General features: G+C 41.8%; 2 protein-coding genes across 3 annotated transcripts; one reads left to right on the top strand and one right to left on the bottom strand.

Annotated features, from left to right (window-relative positions):
* Positions 1-365: 365 nt before the first annotated feature.
* On the bottom strand, positions 366-6,111 carry lipg (lipase, endothelial). Its single transcript, XM_034238478.1, has 10 exons — positions 5,818-6,111; positions 4,504-4,694; positions 4,088-4,267; positions 3,220-3,331; positions 2,916-3,134; positions 2,405-2,647; positions 2,086-2,206; positions 1,395-1,622; positions 1,188-1,292; positions 366-1,064 (listed from the first exon to the last, which is right to left on the bottom strand). The coding sequence occupies exons 1-10, from the start codon at positions 5,906-5,908 to the stop codon at positions 1,052-1,054; spliced, it is 1,503 nt and encodes a 500-aa protein (XP_034094369.1). The 5' UTR covers positions 5,909-6,111; the 3' UTR covers positions 366-1,051.
* Positions 6,112-9,391: 3,280 nt separating this feature from the next.
* LOC117560166 (E3 ubiquitin-protein ligase KCMF1-like) lies at positions 9,392-22,303 on the top strand. 2 transcript variants are annotated; one of them, XM_034236984.1, is made up of 7 exons: positions 9,392-9,546; positions 11,444-11,611; positions 14,191-14,330; positions 15,855-15,956; positions 17,713-17,893; positions 19,506-19,824; positions 20,641-22,303. In XM_034236984.1, exons 1-7 carry the CDS (start codon positions 9,531-9,533, stop codon positions 20,963-20,965), a joined length of 1,251 nt encoding a protein of 416 aa, XP_034092875.1. In that variant the 5' UTR covers positions 9,392-9,530; the 3' UTR covers positions 20,966-22,303. The 2 variants fall into 2 exon arrangements, with proteins under 2 accessions (XP_034092875.1, XP_034092884.1); XM_034236993.1 differs by lacking the exon at positions 11,444-11,611 and having other exon boundaries at positions 9,410-9,546.
* The last annotated feature ends 640 nt before the right edge of the window (positions 22,304-22,943 follow it).

Genomic DNA, 22,943 nt, shown 5'->3' with positions numbered 1-22,943 from the left:
ATTGAGCAGGTTGTAGGTTTTTAGTGGGTTTAGAGAGCGAAAAGGCTAAGAACACTTTGGCCGAAATGCAATTTCAGGATCCATCGGCTGTAATCTGACAACACTTATACTACAATTAGCCTGTAAACTGGTTTGCTAAATCCCTTTGTGAAATCATTGTCTCTCAACTGTAACTCCTTCATAATTTCTCAAATTGGTAAATGGGTGGTAAACAATACAATGGCGCATTAAAAACAAGGTTTGCATTTCTGATGGTTACATAGCCAGTTACTTGGAAACATGATTTCAGACCAACATGTGATGGGTGAAATGACAAGCAAACAAAATAGTTTCTACAAATAACATGTGATTTTATTTTTTCCAAAAAAAGGTTATTTACATTATGTACATAACCCCCCCCCCCCCCCCTAAAAGAAAGGACACATACAGTAACAATAGCACTATCGACAAAACCTCAGATCGTGTGCAATGAGATAAGATATCTCCATCAGTTATACAGTGTATCAGTAATCTCTCAGCAGAAAGGCACACTTCTTGGTCACAACAGACACAAACAACATTAATGCACACAAACAAACACACAAATACTGCATCCAGGAGAAATGCATTGAACATATGCTTCATTATGGGATGTTCTCTGATAAATTACGTTGGTCTTGCAGTGCTTCCATTTTTCTCATAAATAAAAAATATTTAAAAATGTACAATACAGTAACTATTTGCTGGTGTTTGTCCACTGGCACAGGTCTGTATTCTACGTCACTAGTCACAAAGTAACTTTCTGAAACACATTTAGAACTGCTCCTTGCTTCCAGCCTACGCATTGTTTTCAGCCATCTCGTATGTGCTGGCCATAACCCGGAGTCCTTGTCTTCAGAAACCAATAGAAACCTTCCAGGCGCAGTTAGAGTCCAGTCTAGCTCCTCCCACTGTGCCACGATCAATCTTCCTCCTAGAAAAGTGCTCAAATAAAGAGAAGGCCGTGTTTCCGGCGTTTCCATGTTGGGTCTCCCATGGTGATGGTGCGTTGGTTGTTGGAGGTGCTAAGTTGTTACATGAGAAGCCTGTTAAACAAAAGCAAGTTTAATTTACTCATTTGTAATGATCATTCAGTATAATAAAAAAATAATAATAATCAAGCAGTACTCTGAAAAGACATACGACAAGACATTTGTCACGTTTCATACCTTTTTCTTGGCTTCACTTCCCAGCCATCACGACATTTCACTAAAGTGATAGAGTCCCCCGGTGAAATGTGGGTTTTTTCAGGATCTTCGGCACAGAATGTAAACCTGGGACAACGTAAAAAAGAAATCTCAGTTATTATTTGTCCATTAAAAAATATAACATGAAGGTTGTTTTTTTTGTTTTTTTTTTTAAGAGTGGTTACTTACTTTTTCTGTGTTTCCCCAGCTTTTACACGAATACGCCGGACTTCCAGCACAGGTTTGGGAGCTTTGACATTCCACGCCCAGATATTCTTCTTAAGGCTCTTCCAGACAGAGTTCCAGGATTCAGAATCTCCTTCCCAGCTGAGGCGGATCTTCAGCAGGTCACCAATATCCTTCTCAGTAAACACCAAGAAGGTGTTGGTCTGGTTCAGACCAATGATCTCATCATGGCTGCACAAAAGGGAAGAGATATTGGGTAAGTCAGGTGCCCAGCAAACTGAAGTTATAGCATCTGTGTGCTCAAATCAACTTTTGAATTTGGAATTACTAAAAAATACATTTAAAAAAGTGCAGTGAGTGACTTCAGCAGACAGAATCTGCCTGTCTAATGCCATGTCTTGCTCTTACATCAAAGGTTGTGACTTTAAAGACTTTGAGTAAGCATTTGCATCTATGGTACGGTGAAATTAAAGTTGAAAGTAGAAAAGACTATGTGCTTGGAAGTTTAAAAATGGAGGCAAGTTCAAGATCCAAATGTATAACGTGGCAGTGTGGGTAATTATAAATATGAACATGAAGTGTGGCTTCCAGTTTCTGCATACAAATAGACAGTGGCCAAACCAGCGCATGTCGGTTTAAGGGCCCATCATGCAAGTTGAATAAAAGGCTTTTTTGCTTTACATTTTATACTTACACATCAACAAATATATTTGTTGTATCATTATGGGCTCCATACAACTTGACATGGAAAGTGGGATCGGCATTGTCTGCCTGTTTTCTGTTGAACACGTGCATCTTCATCTGGTAGTGGTAGCCTTAAAGAAAACATAAAAACAGAGTTCATGTTTGATCCATTGTCTAACTGTGTACAGTAGTAGTTTACACCGGCATTATCAAATGTGTTAGATATGGAGGTAAAATAATGCAGTCGTTTTACAGAAGAAAGTAATCATCATAAAAATGTAAAAGATCAAACCTGCAATACATTCACAAAGCATCTCATTGTGACTTACCTCCAAAGGGAGTGTCAGCATTTGTCTTCAGATACATTTTAACGCTGCGCCTCTTGCGCAAGTTTCTGGTGTTGTAGCCGATGTTGTTGCAGCGATTTTTGCGGCAACTGAGGCAGATGCCCTTTTTGAAGCGATCAGGGCCGGTGCACTGGTAGGCAAAGCTCATGTGGTCCTTGCTCATCAAGGAGTCCACGAACAAGTGCACAGCACGCTCATGCTCGCACTTCATCACCTCCATGAAATCTTGAGAAATAGGAGAAGGCAGGTACATTAGGCTACAGTTAAAGAATAGGACTATGTTGACTTTTATTTAAACAGATTAATAGAGACTACAATATAGACTAAGAAAGTATCATTGACTCCTTTATGCAGATGGACATTATATAAACCAAATAAACTAAGAAATGTAGTGAAGTCAATCCTGTTTTCTGCAGATGTGGTGTAACTGATAGCTCTTGTTGTGGACAGCTGGGGCTACAAACAAACAAAGAGCCATTTCTGAAGCACTTACTTCCAGCAACTGCCAGGACGTCACCCAGGGCACAGCCGGGCTGCACTTCTCCACCATTGGGGTAGATGTCAATGTCTCCAATTGCCCCCTGAATCCCAATGCTTACACCCAAAGCCTCACGAGTGTATGTGTGCAGAACGTCCACAAAGTCGGCATCATCAGAGGAGAGGCGCTTCTGTGCCTCAGCACCCTCAAACATTGGTCCTGCTGGGTCTAGACCTATTAGGAATAAAAGCGAAAAAAGGTCAGGACAACTGCATATCTGAGGAGTTTTAATTGAGTAATCACATTTCACCTAACTTACCAGTGATTCTGCCGATGGAACCTCGTACGAATTTCCCTGCATATCCAGCTACATGAGCGCCTAAACTGTAGCCAATCAGATGTACTTTATCCAGAGGCAGCTGCTGCTCATCCTGGTAAGATAAAAACATAACACTCACATCAGCAGCTGAACACCACGAACACTGAACAAATCCTGGATTAGAGCCAGTGATGATCAGTCGTGCCTGCAGCTGAGCAAGGCTCAGTTAACCCGGACAGAAAATACTGACAGTCCCCTCCATGCAACAGCGCCTCCACCATCTGTCTCACTTTGCCCCAGTGAAATACTCTTTGTCAACATTTACAACCACATGGCAGGGTGCCTGAATCTCTCTCTATTGCAATGTGTGAACCGGTCCAATTAAGTGACAGTGTGCTCTTTATGGAAGTTGTTGTCCTGGCCGCAAAAGTACTAAATTGACCCTGATCCACATTAGATAATATCAAGTATTATGTTCTATTAGCTGTAAAGACAAAGTGCCAGAGAGAACTTTAGCTACTGCCTCGGAGCAACTTGGGAGATCACAAGACATCCAAAATGAAGGGAAAATAATAATAATTTAATCAAACACACTGTCATTCTGACAAAGCATGATGTGGTCTCTTAAAATCGCTCCAATGGTAAGACAGAAGGGGGGCAGATTTTATTGATTTATTGGTACTCGGCTGCTCTTTTGTCACGCAGCTGTACTGACTTTACAGCCAAGATAGATCAGATTACCCCCTCCACCATAAATTAGATAAAGAACCCCAATTTTTTCATCATTCAGGTTAAGCACAACATAATAATAGCATTTATAAGAGCAAACCAAGTGCAAGTATAACAATAAATAAATTACTGTACACACCTTAAGCCAGTTGAGCATGCTAGCAATGTGGAGGCCGACATCATGGGTGTGATTGACTGCATCCGGGTAAAGCTGCTGAGCCAGGGATATCCAATCAACAACAACCACATTGGCTTCATTTTCCCGCTGCATCACAGCAGACACCAGCTTGTGCATCCAGCTTTCAAACATCCCACTCATCTGAAAGAGAAAAAGAACAGGAGTCAGTCAGCAAGACTTCTTTATGACCTCTTGGACACTCTGCACTCAGTTAGCTCACATTCACATGATAAATTCCAACAATCAAAGTGCTCTGGATACAGACCCAACACATAAATGCCCTTCATTCAGTAAGAAGAAAGGCTTGTCAAGAGAAACCCAGGTAGAGAAAGATAGGGACTGATATAGCGATGATACACAATTATTTCAGCTCATACCGTCCAGCCATGGATGATGAAGATTGTCTTGGCTGTGGCGTTAAAGCCACACTCCTCCAGACGTTCCGTCTTGCCAGTCTGCAGGTAGCAGCCTTCATGGTCAAAATCTAAACTCTTCCTCATGTTGTACTTGACGGAGCTATCAAGAACCTTGCTGTCAGTTGGCTGTTCATCTTTTCCACCTTCTTCACCTGAAAGAAAGTTACACAGGATTTTGAGATTAAATTTAGCATATGCTTAAAATTAACTTTATTTCTCTTTCGCTTTTCTGATTCCTGTTTCTTGTTAATAATTTTTAAAAACAGTAACCTCCTTAACAAATATATATTATTTTAAAACACAGCTCTGAATGCACTCAGCCAATCATGCCTCACACATACAGGAAGTGAAATGAGTCAACCAATCAACTGGCTGTTGCAGCCAACATCTGGTACTATAATGCCGGTAAAGTGCAAGTTGTACCCGAGACGCAGGCGCAGAGCCCTAATCTCACCGCCACCCTTCTTCTCTTCTCTCACTTCACACGCTTTTTCACACAGCTGCAGCCAGAGCTGGTTTAATTATATCTGACTTTAACACAGTGTGCTCCCAGGCCTGAGGCTAAAACGGTACAATCAAAGCATTTGACAAATGCATGAAGCCGTTGAATGCTCAGAGGATGCTGACAGTTTATCAACATTCTAATTAGCCTATAGACATGTCGGGGGTTTCAAACTGAAGAGTTATCAATTGGTCTCTTTGTGTTTAATAAAGGGGGAGCATTAATTCAAACCAGTCTGGATTAATCGTGCCTCTATAGCAGCAACGTCAAATCTGAATTTAAATAAACCCGACACCCTCTGGTAGTGGGCCAAACAGACCAAAATGACTTCAGCTGGGTTGTAAAAACGCTGGTGAGCGGTTCTCGGTAAAACGCGGATTCAGCGGAACATCTTTCCAAATAGTTCCCACAGACGTGGCGTTGTGTGTCCTCCACTTGGAGCTTTGCGTCAAGACTCCTGCTGCTCCGAAAAAGGACACGTCGCAGTCTTTAAATCCATCCCCGCTTTTCTGGTTCGCTCTGCCCGCAACACTTGCTCGCTTTTGTAATATCGCCTAATAGCCAATACATGTAGCCGAGATAAATCAAGCGGGGGAGAATTTGAGGAAATAGGACGTTTATGCTATAATATCGTTTCATTCAAATGTTTAACAAAATCGCCTGTTGGCCCTACTTTACATACGCGATGTTAGATTTTGACACTTCCCTCTGAAGCTGGGAAATAAATAAATTATAGAAATGAATGAACAAAAGACACAAAGCCCATTTCTTACCTATAGGAACAGCGTTTTCCCCAGTAGCCGAAGAGAAAAGCGTAAAAGCACACTGTAGGGAAATCCACAGTAAAAGGGCTTTATGATTCATTTCTCAGTCACAGACGAGTGTGGTGGAATTAAAATCTTCCTGGGAAAATACTAATATCTTTCTGTATTGCCGGTGGCTGCGCGGAGGGTAGGTAGGTGACTGAGTTTAGATCCAGTTGTGACAAAGAGCAACAGAGCCCGTGGTGCGTTTTGTTGCGCGCCTGTGTTACACCGCTCAAGAAATGTATAAACTTGCATCAAGTGTCTCATTAGAGTTTTAAATAGTTCCCCTTTCCAGTCATCTGATCATCGGCTGATCTATCGTGATTCTTATTGGTCAAGCCTCCATTTGTTTACGTTGAAGGCGTGGCAAGCTGAATGAATTCGTAGTAGGCTCCTCACGTTGAGCGTGCTTTAACCCTTGTGGGTGGTGTGTACTGACGCAAGCCGCAATAAAACGTTTCCAGTAGCTGTGTGGGATGAAGGTCAGAGAGCTTATTTTGTTACCTAACTGGATCCAAAATAATGTGTAAATAATCAATATACAGTCACGAAGCTAATGAGACGCACTGACGTCAGGTGACACCAGTTTTATAAACACTGGCAATGTCGGTGTAATTTGTAGGAAACCGACAATCCCCCTCGTTAATGGGAACATTTAAAAGGCTGTGTGTGTGTGTGTGTGTGGCGCCCTCCCCCCTGAAAGCATCGCCCCCTGTGCCTGGCGCGCAGCCAAACCATCAGCTTAGCTCACCGACCAGTTTGAATTGATGAGAGGAAGAATGAACGCACTCACGCAAGGCTCTCCGCAACAATAGCACCACTGTTTTGTGTACATACATCATTGGACAGTAGTCAGGAGGAAGTGTCACCTGCCATCCCAGCAGCCCCTGGTATCTTAACAGCTTTTAGCATCTCTGATAACAATGTCCTGCTAATGGTGATAATGTGCAGTCAGTGGGCTTATTGACTTTATGAGGTACAAGAGCCATAAGACATTAATCTTTTTAGTGATTGCATGGCACCTTGATCTATTACAGTAATATAAATAATAGGCCATTAGTGTATTGTGTTTTCTTTTTAACCAACAATGTACTTTAAATGTGAAATGCAAAAAAATCCATTGAATTATTCCGGCTTCAACATGACTTGGGCTGACTTAGAAATGTTCCATTTTTTTTTATATCAAACGTTTTCCGTAATTAAAATGTATTGTTCAAAGGAATGTGAGAGTGTGGTGTGATGCACGAGCGTCCAAAATAACTTGTTCTATGTTTACCAATGTATTTATAGCCATACTGTATTATTGTGGAAACAGGGCAGATGGTGCACCTTGAGAGGTTACTAGAGTTCAAATAATCAGATGATGCAATGCAGCGTGTGAAGGCCCATTATGCTCACTCATATAGGATGATTAATGCACGGACATCAGGAATCTCTGGAGGGCAGTAGTCATTGCTGCAATGAAGGACGTGGAGTGTATTCTGAAATTTGAAACAAGGGAAGGTCTTTGAGGAATATGATATACTGTACCTGTCCTTAAGCACATGGGGCTTAAAATAGCAAACATCTTAACTACTATATAACACTATGTCCTACGACTGATGAACCAATCGTTTTTTATGTTTCTAGAAGGATTAAATCTGGTTTATAACAAAATATACTGAAATACAAGTTGAATTGACATCCCATCCTCCTGTTATCTTGGGACTTGCCATTTCTACACTGTAGCTATTGTGCATATGGCATTAAAGCCTTTGAAGTTCTCTCTGTTCTTAATTTAAAAGTTAGCTTAACAACAATTCTGTAGTTCTTCCAAAATCTAAAAAGCAGAACTCAACTCAACCACTTCCCAGAATAAGTCTGTTTGACCAAAACTAATACCAGACGTTGGCCTTTATAGTTGTTAGAAAGCAAATGTAGCATTTCTTGTTCAGGAATAGTTAGTATTTCCATCCACACACACCTCAGCCAGCTGCTTGCTCTGACTGCCAATTTGATTCTGTACTTTGCTGACCTATTCTGATTTTTGCCTTCACAGTCTGCCTGGCAAGACCTAACAATGAGGCACTGTTAAATACTAAAACGATCACCTACGCAGGCTCTGAGGGAATAGCAGGAGTGTAATTTAAACATATGTATCTAATGTACCATTGTACTCATGTATTTATATTCTGCTATTGTCCAAATAACTTCAGATACGAGCCACAAAGTGTGAACAAAGCTTGAGTTTCGAAGGTCTATTTATTCTTTATGTTACTTACATGCCATTCATGGATTAAAAGTAGCCTATTTTAAAACTTTTTTTTAAAATACAATTTAAAATGGATTTGATTGTAAACAGTACTGTTTTCAAATGATTCCTCTGTAGGTTAATTAAAATAAATTGCAAGGTTTATTTGTAAGTGAGAATTCTCAAAATGTCTAGAGTCAATACGTTTCACAAGGAAACAGGGAAACCAATCTAAGAGTGTGTGGGTTAAGAAAGATGGAACTTTCTATTAACCAGTGGTGTCAACATTGAGTACATTTACTCAAGTATTGCACTTAAAGGTGGGGTAGGTAAGTTTGAGAAACCGGCTCGAGATACACTTAACTCTTAACATCCCGATAGCAATGAATATCTTAAGTGCTTTGACAAAAAATCCATTAAAAAATGTCATCTGTTGAAGCCGTAGCGCTGTAAAAAGCACGACCAATCATTTCAGCCGGCCCGGCTAAAATAACTGGATGGCCTACCTGCCTGTCAGCCTTACATCTGTGCACAAACTTATCTCGTGCCCTCATTGGTCATGTGCGCGTTCGTGTGTGTTGGAGGAGGGACTCTGTGAGGAAGTGGCAGATTTTCTCCGGTTGTGTATTTTCAAATTCTAGCGCACTCGAGCTGGTTTCTCCAAAATTACCTACCCCACCTTTAAGTACACTTTTGAGGGACTTTTACTTTACTTGAGTATTTCCATTTGTTGCTGCTTTGTACATACCCCACTACAAATCAGAGGTATATAGTGTACTTTTACTCCACTAAATTAATGTAATACCGTAAGTTATTTTGCAGAAGGATTAATGATGTGAAATATAATTACCACTCAAATAAGCCTTTAGTTACACCTCCACAAGCTACCCTGCAGTATACAAAGTATTTCAAATGAGCTGAACCTTTACCAGCTTTGATAAACACATAAATGCCTCAATAACTATAATCAGACATAATATTATATTTTTTAACCAATCTGCATCATGAGTAGGCCTACTTATACTTTGGGTAGGCCTACTTTAAGTATATTGTGATGCTTATACTTCTGTACTTTAACTTAAGTACTTTTTTTAATGCAGGACTTGTAACAGAGAATTCCTACACTCTGGTAGTTCTATTTTTAATTAAGTACAATATCTGAGTACTTCTTTCCACCAATTATTACAACGATTTAAATGTCCACAGCCACTCACCAGCTAAACTACCCTTCGCTCCACGGATGAGGCAGCAGCGCCACCGTGTGGACGGAGCAACGACACACCGGACAGTGACACAGCAGGCGGAGGGGGGGCATCGAGCCAGACCGGATCCTTCATGAGGGAAGAGGCCAGGGACAGCCAACCAACCCCGGCTTCTCCTCTCTTCACTAATAATATTCTGTATTGCAAGCTACGGAGCCCGAGCAGGGGGCTACGCTACTGTTCGTAGGATGTCCCGCCATGAAGGTAAAAACAGGCTTAAACTCCGAGGTGTGAGCATGTCGGGATGTGTGTTAAAAACGTTGACAGAGCACCGTGAGCTAATGTTAGCTAGCCGAGAATGTCTTGTTTTGCAGCCCATCCTAGCTAGCGTCGGCTAGTGTTAGCGGCAAGGTTGCAGTGTAATCTCGTGAGGACGCATTATGGCGGCCACAAAATGTGTGTTAAATCCATCTGACATAATGTTACGTTTTGGAACATGTACACCAGTCATTGTTAGTTGACCAAAACAACGCTGTCATACAGGCGGAAGACGCTAGTAAACGTTAGCTAAGTGTGCTAGCTAGCCTGCACGCTAGCTGGTAATGGGTTATGTAGGTTAACGTTAACAAGCTGTGGAGCGAGGGGGAGTGCCGAGAATAGGAAACATACGAGAGCAGGGAATCCCAGGTGGCTTTGCGGGGTTGTGGGGGCCTGTCTTCCTGTGCATGTCTTAGCCTTACGGTAACAGTTGGCCTTTAGATTCCAGTTTCGCCAGCTAACACTGAACAAATCCCCATCCACCTCGTCCTTGTGACCAACCTTGTTGGGCTTGAAGTTGGCTTTTGGTGTCAAGAAGACGTCAGTAGATGTTTGAGCTCATCAGTCAGTAAAACGTTTAGTTAGTTAAAGTCTTCCATAGCTGTCTTGCTTTTGAGCTAAGCTAGTGTTAACGCTCCGGTGTATTTGTGAAATGGTTATTCAGCAGCGAAGGTTAGTCTGGCCTGAGCGGCCTTTAGTTTGCATGTTTGTGTTGATATTGTCGCTGTGGCCAGCTTTACTGTCAGAAATCATCAAGTTGTGTCTGATGGTTATCGTTGTTAGTGTCGTTAACGGGCTAGTCGTCAGCTGCTGCCCAACAGGATCACAGAGCATTGCTCTATGGAGGGAGATATGATGGAGTTTAGACAGCTTGGTGTCATACTATACACCACAACTGCACGACTGTCCTAGTCAATCAGGAATGGCCTGGGTTTGAACAGAGAGGGTCCTTTACCCCCAGAGACACACAGGGTTACGACTGTTAAATATAGTGGAGAGGATGTCTTTATGAATGACATGCGTAGTTATTAGAATGTGAATTGGTCACTCCTGAGAAGGATGTCTCCTGTTAGGATGGACACAGTAACATACGTGTCATACATGATGCATTAAATAACACAGTGACAACTTCTAATATTCTGTGTTGCCTGTAATTTGTCAAATGAGTGTTGTGTCTATTCTATGGTTATTTTTAGGTGGCAGGGCATTTCCTTTGAATATTTTTTTAACATAGACTTCCAATAGTTTAACAATAACAACACAGGACATCGCCTCACCCTTGTCACTTAACCACTAGAACAAGAAGCAATGTTCAACCAAACTCAGAATACAAAACGTACAGTCAAGTCCAACAAAACAGTAACTCTTGACACATTATGCAATCCAGTACACTATGCAGGACAACAATACAAGTCCAACTTCTTTCACAGCCTCATTTAAAGCTTAACATGAACACAAATGGATGTAGTTATTACTGTGGGGATTTGTATTAGATTGCATTAGAAGGTGTTCATGTACTGTCCACCACATGCATAAACCCCCAAGCATGTCATAACCATTCTTTTAAAAATAACTCTTTGTAATTCTTGTATATGTTTTGAAGTTATATTTTTGAATAAGGTTAAATTCTATAGCTTGTAGTCTTTGTACATAATGCATTAATGATAGGAATACACTTCTTAGGTCATTTTAAACTGAATTGATTAAGAAAATCCCAGTAGAAACATGTTATTTAATGTAAATGTAAAAGACATAGTACTTTCTCTGATTAACACTAATATTAGATTAACAAAATCTAACCTCTTCCTTCTTTCTCCTGTCATGTATGATGTTTCTCCCTCAGGCGTAAGCTGCGATGCATGTTTAAAAGGCAACTTCAGAGGTCGACGATACAAATGTTTAATCTGCTATGACTACGATCTGTGCGCATCGTGCTACGAGAGCGGTGCGACCACAACCAGACACACCACAGAGCATCCCATGCAGTGTATATTAACCCGAGTTGACTTTGGTAAGTAGAGTTGATGTTCACATCAGGCTAATTATGTATTCCAGATTATGGAAAGACAGCGGCCTTTCACTCATTAATATGATATTCGTTATTGTGGTTCAGATATTTGGTAATACTTAATGGTAAAAGGATATTGGTAATTCACTGACAATCTGACAAGGACATACAGCTGTTGAACATAATGTGTTAACATTTTGCTTTCTAGTCTCTACAGATCAGTTCTAAAGTTAACCCTAAACCAGACACACAGTAGCTACAGTATCATCTGATTTTAATAGTGATTTATTACCTGAATATAAGAGTAAGTATGATTTGTATCTGCATCTAAAGCAGGGGGGTCAAACTCAAATACACAGTGGGCCAAAATTAAAAAATGGGTACTAGTCGAGGGCCGGACTGGTTCAATGTTTATTGCAACGTATTGAAATGAACTTATTGCACATATTAAACCTGGAACTAACAAAGCTTAAATTACTGCCTAAAAACAACATTGACATTAAATAATCAGTTGCATTCATTTCTTATGGCTCTATCTGCAGCTTTTCCGGAGTCATTTCTTATGATTACATTTTCCCACAGGCCAACAACAGCTTCAACAAAACTATTTCCCTCAAAGAGAAAACCAAACATGCTCTGTGTCGTGAGAGAAAAAGTGCTGAAGGAAACATCCATGTAAACTCAGTGTGCTGCTCGGTGATGCACACTAAGCCAGATACTTGGCATCTCATCTCGGGTGCAGGTTCATCAACGTTTGGGCTCAGGCTCTGAGCTGAGGAAACCCTCAGGATGGAGTGAAGGTGTGCGTGCAATATACCGGCAGGCCAGATCTAATAGTAATTAGAAATGTTCCTGCGGGCTGAAATTAAATCCACCAAGGGCCTGATTTGGTCCCCGGGCCTTGAGTTTGACACATGTGATCTAAAGGAAGGATGTGTGTGTGGACTGTTGTGAAAGGGATGCCAAAATTAACACAATGCAAAACTTTGAACAAATGATCAGGAATGTTTATAGTTTGTTCAAAGATGAGCAGTGGGTCACAAACAATCAAGAGTTTGCATATCTTGGCATTTCATAAAAGTAACAACTAATACTGGCAGTCTTTGGAAACCACCTTGGTGGCTTTAATAAGCCTGCACAAGTTAAACTGTTACAGTGAATGTTGTCTTTTGCTGCCGCTGGCTTCTGTTGTCTGACATGGAGGCTGCTCCCAAACTGTTTAGTGATGACTGATGTGACCCAGACAGCCTGAGGAGATTTTGGGAGTTTGTTAGTGGGCCTTCTGGTATGATTTATTTCTACATGAAATAAGCGGCAGCAATGGGGATAGAGAGATTTCAATCCTGACTAGTCTAGACGTACTGTTAATGCAATTGCTATCATTTATTGGTTAGAATTACAGTAGATCTGCTGTAAGGTTTGATGAATGGACCATCTTTCTTGCTGTTTTACAACCGCTTGTACTATTATGTCATGCATTGCCACTGAAATCTGTTCATATTCAGCATTTCACACACCATAAATTCTGTTTTACAATCTGCTAAAAAAAATACAAACTGTTAAAACTGCAATAATCATTGTTTTCTTGACTATATTGACATGTATATTAGGGTGGTCCTTAAAATTGAAAGTCGGAAAGTCTATTAAATGTTGTCAGATTGAGGGAAAAATTCACCAGGAGAGTTTTCTTGACTAATGGAATGCATTCTGGGGGTTGGAGCTTAGACTTACCGACTTTCAATTTGAAGGACCACCCTACTGAGGCCAAGGTTGATGAGGGAGGGGTAAATGTTGTTGCAATTTGAATAAAATTCACCAGGAGAGTTTTCTTGACTATCATAACGAATTCCGGTGGTTGGAGCTTAAAATAAATGAATTTGAAAATGTACATGGCACTAAGGACCACCCTAATGTATATAAGATAAATACAGATAAACCTACATTATCTAATTTGGCCAACAGCGAGTGACAGCCAAATGGCGTTGAGGACTAGCTGGTGAACAGCGTGAAGCATTTATCAATTACATAATTTCATATGTCCCTCAGAAATGTATGGAAATCAACACCGCGCTATCTGGAAATGGGACTTGCCTAAATTCAAGTTGAGACGAAAGCTGCTCCTTTAGCTGATGGTCTGTGTCCACTGGATGTTTAAAAAGGCTTCTACTACACATTCAAAATGAATCCTAACAACTTAATAATGTGGTAATTTGTCAGTTTCGTTTTAACAGCTTCTTCAAACTGCCTCCAGGTTGATGTTATGCGAGTTGGCAAGATAATCTTTTATAATGAACAGTCTCCTGACTATAAGCTGTTTCTCAGCATGTTGATTGAACCTGTTTTTAATTGATATTTTCCAAATAGGCTTAAAAATCTCTTCTAAAAATACTTCTGCAGCTTCAACTTTGTTTTTGTCCGACTCCCGTCACCAGGATTTGTTTATCAAGTTGGATTCTGTGGCAGATGTGATAAAACGTTGATCCTACGTATGAGCAACACTGCAATCGCAGCACCTGACATTGCCTTTGAGTTAAGAAATGCCAAAACATTGAGTCTGAATGTCCGTCTTGATTTCCCCTCAGACCTGTACTACGGTGGAGAGGCGTTCTCAGTGGAGCAGCCCCAGGCCTTCACATGTCCCTACTGTGGCAGGATGGGCTACACAGAGATCTCCCTGCAGGAGCACGTGGCTGCGGAGCACACAGAGACCTCCACAGAAGTGGTGAGTGGGTGCTGAAGCTTCACCACCTCTATGACACCCTTTAATAACTGCACAGATCTTAAAGTTCCCCCATCATCCTCTTTTTCATCAATATATTTGTGCTGCCCCTTTAAGAGGGCCTGCAAAAGGTCTCAGATATATACAAAACATGTCTCTGAGTTTTTGGCTGGAAATACCAAACAGATCATTGCAGCATCCCATAATCCCCTCTGTTTCAGCCCTGTTTCAAAAGTGCTGATTCTGGGTCTGTTACTTTAGATGAAAATAAGGAGCCCCTCCCCACGCCCCTCTGAGAGAGATTTGGTTTAAAAGAACACAATGGTGCTCTAGGAGGAGATTCAGGTGATAAGGTGGGGGGGGGGGGTTACCTTGGTTGGTGATTGGCTAACACCAAAAAATCATTATGACATCATAAAGTGGCCAACATCTGATCAGCTCATTTTCAGACAGGTTTTTATATAAATGGATCAGGACACAAAGTGAGATAATCTTTTTTCCTGAACTTCTGAATCTCTTTCTGAACTTGTATGTCCCCTTTTTAAACATATATTTATGTATAAAAGACATGAAAAAGGGGATTTTGCATAATACGTGCAGTGTTTCCCCTACCATTGTCTTGGAGGGACGCTGTGCCCCGCCAACGGAGTCCCGCGCCCCCCCTGAAATTCAAGGTGTTAAAAAAAAATATATATATATATATATATATAGCACCAAATTGCAACTAATCTATATCTACTGTCACATTGAACATGTGCTCTTTTATTAAATAAGCCAAACGCTTTCATTTGAAGTTGTGAGTTTAGTGTTTTTGACCCTAAGAAACACTGATGCATTAATCAATGACAACAATCCACAGCTCCTCTCTCTGCTCCAGAGGATTTAAAAAAAATATCCCAATGCCAATGATTTGAAATAATGTACCTAATATTGAATAAGGGTTCATTTTGACATGAACTGCTTTTGGTTTGTATGCATTTTCCAAAGTAATAACAATAGTTTTATGAAAGTGTTTTAGTTTGTGTAGTTAATTTATGATAATGATCAAAACCATGATGCAGGTTTTCACTCAAAAACACAACAAGCATATCAGGAAAACCTTTTTATATTTATATATATTTGAGTTCATGACCTCAAATATAGTTTGTCATGTTATGACAGCCTTATAGGGCATCGCAGTCATGAGTTATTGTCTTTTCAAATCAAAAAAGGGAAGTTTGGCAAATACTTCACATCCAAATCAATACTATAAGTTTATAGCTTAGCACATTTTGATTTGATGCCTTTTTGAAATGGAGAAACTTAACAAAAGGACATGATGCTCTTCACAGTGTCCATGACACCACAGTACAGCCCATATGTCCTTCTGTGTGTCCGGAGCCTCCCTGAGATCAGAGATCATCTACAGCAGATAGACATGTTCCCATCTCAGTGTTTGTTCAAGAGCGCCCCGCAGCACAACTGCTGAATGTTGAGTGTCTAGTGAAGTGTGCTGATATTAACGTGCGCTCTCCTCCTCTCCCCCAGATCTGCCCCATATGTGCAGCGCTGCCAGGTGGCGACCCGAATCACGTGACGGATGACTTTGCTGCACATCTCACACTCGAACACAGAGCGCCCAGAGACTTGATATCCTTTTAGAACAGTAATCCTTCCTCCACAGACGAACCATATTCATCTCATGTGTTGACTGTCAAACGTGTTGAATTAGTTTGGCAGTCAGTTGGGAAAAAAGAAGCAGACTTTGAAGGTTTCTGTGTGGAAACGATGCACTTTGTGTCATGCAGATTGCTTTATCATTTTAGAGATCACCAGGATCACCTGTTCACTGGAAGTGACATTTTGCTGATAACATTAAAGCCTCCTGTGGTAGTGTACCCAATCACCATGGTGGTGAGGGAACAAAGACGAGGTTGAATAGCAGAGTATAATAACAGAATATGTGCGGTTATGATTTCATGGCTGTTTTCCAACTAAATGATGTCTGGTGCCATCGCAACATACTCACCAGGACTCTATCTGAGTTTTTTTTATTGCCGCAACAATCCCTGGTTGTTTGGTACTGAACATTATAATGTTTCCAATGAGTTTTACCCAGTACCATGTCGAGATTTTGAGTTAAACACTGGCATGAGTGTGGACAGATGACATGAGTGGAAGTAGTTGAATCTTTATCTGGAGAGCAGACTCTGTATCATTGCATCCCTCGTAGCTTGCATTGTTTTTCATCAAAGTGGAGGGACGGAGCACATTTCTGCAGAAACAACAATTATAAATGTGTCTCTAAAAGTGAAGACGGGAAACCATGTAAACGATGCAGGCTTGGGCTGCACAATTAATTGCATTTGATCTACATTGCAATAAGGGCTAGTTTGCTTTTCTATTTGCAGTAGACACAATATTGGCAAAGTAGGTGTTAATAGTATTCTGAATGAAGGGTTGTGGTGCTGCATAGATGCCTGCCTACAAATGGCACTCTAAGAAACTAATAAAATACTTTTTTTTTCTCTTAAAAAAGGATTAAATCATAATAATTAAAAATAGATCTTTCAATGATAATGACAACATTGAGGCAAAATGTATCAATCCCTCCAATTTTGTAAATAGTATGCGATTGGAATAGTATTCAAAATAATCGTAATTAGTTATTTCTTCCCCAGATTGTTCAGCCCTATTGCAGATGTTTTATTAGAGAAGAGCTTCATGTGATTCACTCATTAGAAATGGAAGGCTCTGAGTCAATGTTCTTGGACTACAGAAGCTACCTTTCACACGTTGTTCAGCGGAGCCTCAGAACGGAGGACATTTCAAAAATGTGTTATTTATCAAATTGTGTGAAGGATTGAAATGGCAGCATCGTCTGAAACACTCGCTGTGAGTTTCTGTCTGAAAGCCTCAGAGGGCTGCTGACTATTTATAGAGTCCTTTGATTTAGAGCTTTTGAGAACATTGAAATGCAAAATCCTAGTTTAATGAAATACAGATGGAACAAGTCTGTTTGTGGGCTTACCCAGTGTGCATCAGTTTGTTGTTGGAGTATAATCATTTTCCCATAATGCAGCAGTATCTGGACTACACTAGCAATACACAATGAGTAAAGTCAGGAGGACTGAAGTAACTTACTCACTCAACTTAAAGTGAACAATGACAGGGTTTGGGTCAGAGTAGATTGACGAAATGTTCAATATTCATTCTAGGAAAAAACTGGATTATGTGTGGTTTTCTTTCCTAAGTAAAGACTACATTGCCTAGACTTTAAGTCAACAAAAAAAAACGAAGTTATGGTCAAATGTTTAGACAGTTTGTAGATTGAAAGTGTAATAAAATATAAAGATGAATTGGATCGCTGTTTGTTCCTGATGTGTTCCTTAACTGCGCTCTTCACGATGAGTCCAGTGGGGTGCGGCACGTGAGGCGGATGTTCCACCCTGGCCGCGGGCTGGGGGGTCCCCGAGCCCGCAGGTCCAACATGCACTTCACCAGCAGCACCACGGGGGGGCTCTCCACCAGCCAGAGCTCCTCACAGAGCTCCAACTACAGCAGAGAGGCCATGGACCCCATAGCAGGTCAGACACACACACACACACACACAGCAGATACAGGCTTCCTGTGAGACACACAGCTGTGGATCCTGATGTAGTTCAGATAATAAAAACACATATATTCTCGTTATACATTCAAGCAGAAAACCATTCAATTGAATATCATCCAGCAACAACTGCAGCAGGTCTGACACACAAACAATGGTGCTCAGTACTAAATCCTGCATGTTGTCTGAACATAAACTGTTTCTCTCAACGATGAACTAAATGCAGTTGCAGAGATATACGAGTGCCTGATGTAAAACAGTAACATGTCCGCAGAGCTGTTGCAGTGGCCCTTCCTTGTTCATCCTGTTCCTGATTGTAGTCCGGTTCAGTTATTGGCATCCACCGTGTCAGCTCCAGCTGTGCAGTAATGAGCGGCCCTGCTCAGTGCCTCACAAACAGCCGCCTCACTAACGACCCGCCGTGCCTGCTGGGACGTTGACTCGCTGAGGGTCTTATCGTGCTCAACGTGTGTCTTTTGTGTTCTAGTGATGACTTCTGACTGGATCAGATGCTGCTCAGCAGTCCTGCGTGATTGTTGTGCCATGACAGTATAGTGCAACACGAGGCATCTTATTTCAGATACTTTTATGTTTTTAGTTTTTTCTATTGTTTTATTAACTTAAGAAGGTTTTATTCTTTAACACATTTAAACCATTTCTAACATTAATCAATATGAACTAACCATCGGTGCTCTCTATAAAGGCCGATCAGGAGAGCCGATCACATGACGTAAAATACATGACACTTTTCTCTGCGCGGCAAAACAAGCTCGCCAAAATGGCTTCACCGGTCTAACAGTATTTTAAGGTGTCCGAAAAAGACAGTAAAATAGCGGAATGCAACGTGTGTGTGAAGCAGAAATCCTGCAGCTCCGCCCGCTGTGAGCAGAGCAGAACACACACTCAGAGTTAGACCTAACACACTTAGCTATTTAGCTACCTCTGGAACAAGCTAAACTAGTTGTAGGCTAAATATATTTATTCTTCACTGTCGGGTCGCTCATTACTGGATCAGTGAGCTGCATGAGATACTGACAGGCTGTCAGGAGAGGGGGAGAGGAAAAGAGAGCGCTTCCGCTCATTTCTCCCGTGTTATTCTCCAAAGTTAACGTAAACTTGAATAATGTACTTCATTTGAATGTAATAATGATGTTGGTTGTAGTTAGTGGAAGCGCCAGTGAGTTTTAAACATCACTTTAAATGGAAGATCCCCATAGGCCCCGCCCACCCGATCAGATCGGCGATCGGTATCAGCCGATACTGATTCCGGCGATCGGCCCAAAATTCCCGATCGGAGCATCCCTACCATTAATTGATCATCTACTCCAGTTTCTCAAATCCAAGTCGGTCTTTAATTGTTGTTTTGTCTGAAATCCAAAGATAAATTGTTTGTTTGAAAATTAAACGGAGGATGCCACCATAGTTGCGTGATTCAGGGATTTTCAGTTGTTATTGCCTCGTCATTGCAGGAGTATTCATGAGATACTGCCTGCTGTCTGATACTAACCAGAGTGATTGGTGCAGCTTAATGGACCAACAAGTGTTTGCTCGTCAGCCAAGCCCTTATCCTCTCCATCTTGTTCCTCCAGAGCTTCTGTCCCAGTTGTCGGGGGTGCGGCGCTCGGCCGGGGGGCAGCTCAGCTCGGGCCCCTCAGCCTCTCAGCTCCAGCAGCTCCAGATGCAGCTGCAGCTGGAGCGGCAGCAGGCCCAAGCCGCGAGGCAGCAGCTGGAGACGGCCCGGAACGCCACCCGGGGGGTGGGCCGCGCCAACGCTATCCTCAACAGCAACTCAGCCGCAGCTAACCCCAACCCCAGCGCCAACCACAACTCCAACCCCAGCCCCAACCCGGGACCCCCGGAGTCCAACACACAGCACCCTGCACATAGCTCCCAGTTCCTACTCAGCAGGTGGGCTCTCATTCCTGCACTGTTCAATGTCTTCACTCCAGGGGGGTCAAACTCAATTTCATCCCGGGCCACATTAGCATTTTGGTTGCACTCAAAGGGCCGGTTGTAACTTTAAGACTATATAAATATACATATTTTAATATATATAAAATAATGTATTATGTTACATTATTGCCACTGCCTTGTATTATTATCGGATAGGGTAATAACTCCATAATTAACTACGCCTGAAAGCAGAAGTCTTGGGCAAATAATTCCAAATAATTGAAAGTCTCTTCAGTGCACGACACGTCACAAAATGAGATGCATTGTGGGACATGTAGTTATGGACAACGTGCTTCTGTAAAGCGGCATGTAACTGTATAATAAACGTATTATATTCTTTGCAAGTTCCTTGCGGGCCACATAAAAGGAAATCGCAGGCCGGATTTGGCACGCGGGCCTTGAGTTTGACACCCCTGCTTTACTCCAAAGTCCACTGGATGTTTGACCTTCAGGCTCTCTAATCTATACTTTTGAAAGGTAGTTTGTGGATGTAGTTTCTGTTAACATTCAGTGTTTTAACCTAAATGAGTTGTGTGTATTGTAGTTTATCTACAAGCATGTTTCTGTGACCCAATGCTAAACTTTCAAAGGAAAACTATTTGCCTAATCGGGATTGATTTGACTTTTTGAAGAATCTTTATGCCTTAAAACACGTCTGGAGAGGATCTTTTTGACTTCATTTGATTCTCTACGGTGATTTGCTTTTACATCCATCTCTTGAAATCCACAGTTCCTCTGACCTTTGTCTCCTCTCTGTCGCCTCTCCCTCAGGCTGAGCGAACCGCGGCTCTCTGAGGCGGAGCGGCAGGCGTGCGAGGCGCAGTGGGCCGACCGCAGCCTGTTCGTGACGGAGCTGCTGCTGTCCACGCTGCTGCCCGACGACGACGCCTCAGCCTCCTCCTCCGACGAGGACGACTGTCACGGCTCGTTGCGGAATTTCGCTGACTTCGAGGCCATGGGCTGTGTAGAGGTCATGACCTTGGACGTGGCGCTGGAGAACCTCAACCTCAAGGAAATGACCCCGGCTACCAAGACGACGAAAACAACGTCTAAAACAGCGCCAACCAAGAAAGAGCCCCCCGCACCGCCCCTTTGATGACACGGCCCCCCCCTCACCTCAAACCACCATTGTACGTGGCTGACTGCCGAGTCGGTCCGACTGCCAATGGATGACAAAAAAGACTGCAGTTCTTTTTGGCTTTGTTTTAATTATTTTCTTTCTCAGTGATTGTCATTTCAGCTCTGTCGCGCCCCACTCCACCCCATGCTTATTACGTTGTGTACATTGAATAAAAGTAGTGAGACGAGAGAATGTGAAAGCAAGCAAGCGTGGTGGGTGCGTGAGAGAAAGAAAAATAACTATATAAATATATTATAGAAAAATCTATATGAAAGCTGATAATCAATTCCACATAACCCTGTGTTTCCTCTAGCGGACGAGCGTAGTGTAGAGAGACGAACACCTCACACACTCACCCAGGGAGAGGCACACAGTCCTCTCCGGTAAAAGCGCTGCTGTGTATTTATAGTTATTAATTAAAGAAGTGCTTGGATGGTTTACCACAACTCAAGAATGAGCTTAAATCACCATGTGCCCATTTTGAACTGCACAGTCACGAGGAGGGGTCTTTCTCTTTGGTTCAGACACCTGAGTAACTGTAAAGAACGGTGCTGAGTGCCACACCATGGCGTTTCTGCACCACACACACACACACACACTGATGGCAGCGTTTTGGTACATTCATGTCCAGTCTCAACCCCCTTTCCCTTCCCCTGTGTGTCATCACCTGTTTTGGGTCATGTGACCTTGCTTTATATCGACTGTGGGCACTTTGGTTTTGAATTACATATCCAGTGTCCATTGGTGTACACTACAGATGCTCTAAAGGCGATACACAACTCGGAGGCAAACCGATGAAGCTCCCCAGTGTGACCGTTTTCAGGCCTTTTCTAACATGGAAGAAACACAACCTGGTCTTCAAACTGTTGTTGTGTTCCCCCCCCCCCCCCCCCCCCCCCTCCTCTCTCTTTTATGGAAGACCAGACCCTACTTTCTTTCTTCAAGCTCCCCGTGATCTGAAAGGAATCTTCTCTCCATTACTCATGAATGCAAAGATTACTCATCATGTGACTTGAAGGAGAGGATCCTGCGTTGCTCTTTCCAATCGTTTCTCAGTCAGAAAGATCTGTGTATGCCTCGCTGCTACCTGAAGAGATGCAATGTATGATTTTTGGCTCAGCGAACCAGGCCAAACCACAGGGTAAACCTTTCAGTTCGGAGGACAATAAAATGTTTTGGATGGAAATGAACTAACCCAATACTGCGCTCTGGTTTGTGTTTTACTTTCTTTTTCTCATTTGCTAACTTCTTGGTGAGCATGTACAGTATATGGTAAAAATAAACACCTATCTTACAGGTCAAGTTTAATCTCAATTAGTCTTGTCATCTCCTCTTGTCAGCAGCAGCAACACCAGACCAACATGCGAGGCTCAGTTCACAGTCGGACTGGAATCAAGAAGGACAGAAAATGATATTCAAAAATCTTTTATGTATTTTTGCTGGAGTTCTTTTTTGGCCTTCTGGAAACTGAAGGTGATACAATGCAGTATATTTCATCGTCCAATGTGTTTGGTCTCTGCTCTGCAGTTCAACAGAAGGTACAAATAATACATACTACATAGTAAACGATAAAATACATGAATGTATATTTACACATAATACACATAAGCCTCGACTAGTCGACTGAAAAAAGTACATCATTTTTTTTTAGTGTTCTTAGTGAACAGCATTAGCATATCACTTGGATAGATTTAACTTAAGAGTGGTTTCAGCCACATGCACATTATCCCAGCGTGAGAAAAAGTGAACTTAAATGGACTAGTTCATTCTACATATTTAATTATAAGACCTCAGGCAATACCTTTGAGAGAACAATGACTATGTTAGGGAAACCCTGCTGTGACTGCAGGGAGGTTATGGTTTCCATTGCTTGTTGGTTACTGATTTAACCAACATGAAATGGAAACCATTATACCATTGAACGTAAATGGTGTCACTCGCTGTGTGCCAGCAT

Source organism: Gymnodraco acuticeps, unplaced genomic scaffold (assembly GCF_902827175.1).
Source record: "Gymnodraco acuticeps unplaced genomic scaffold, fGymAcu1.1, whole genome shotgun sequence".
Taxonomy (NCBI): Eukaryota; Metazoa; Chordata; class Actinopteri; order Perciformes; family Bathydraconidae; genus Gymnodraco; species Gymnodraco acuticeps.
The sequence above is the reverse complement of the archived record's forward strand: the minus strand, read 5'-3'. Positions and strand labels throughout refer to the sequence as shown.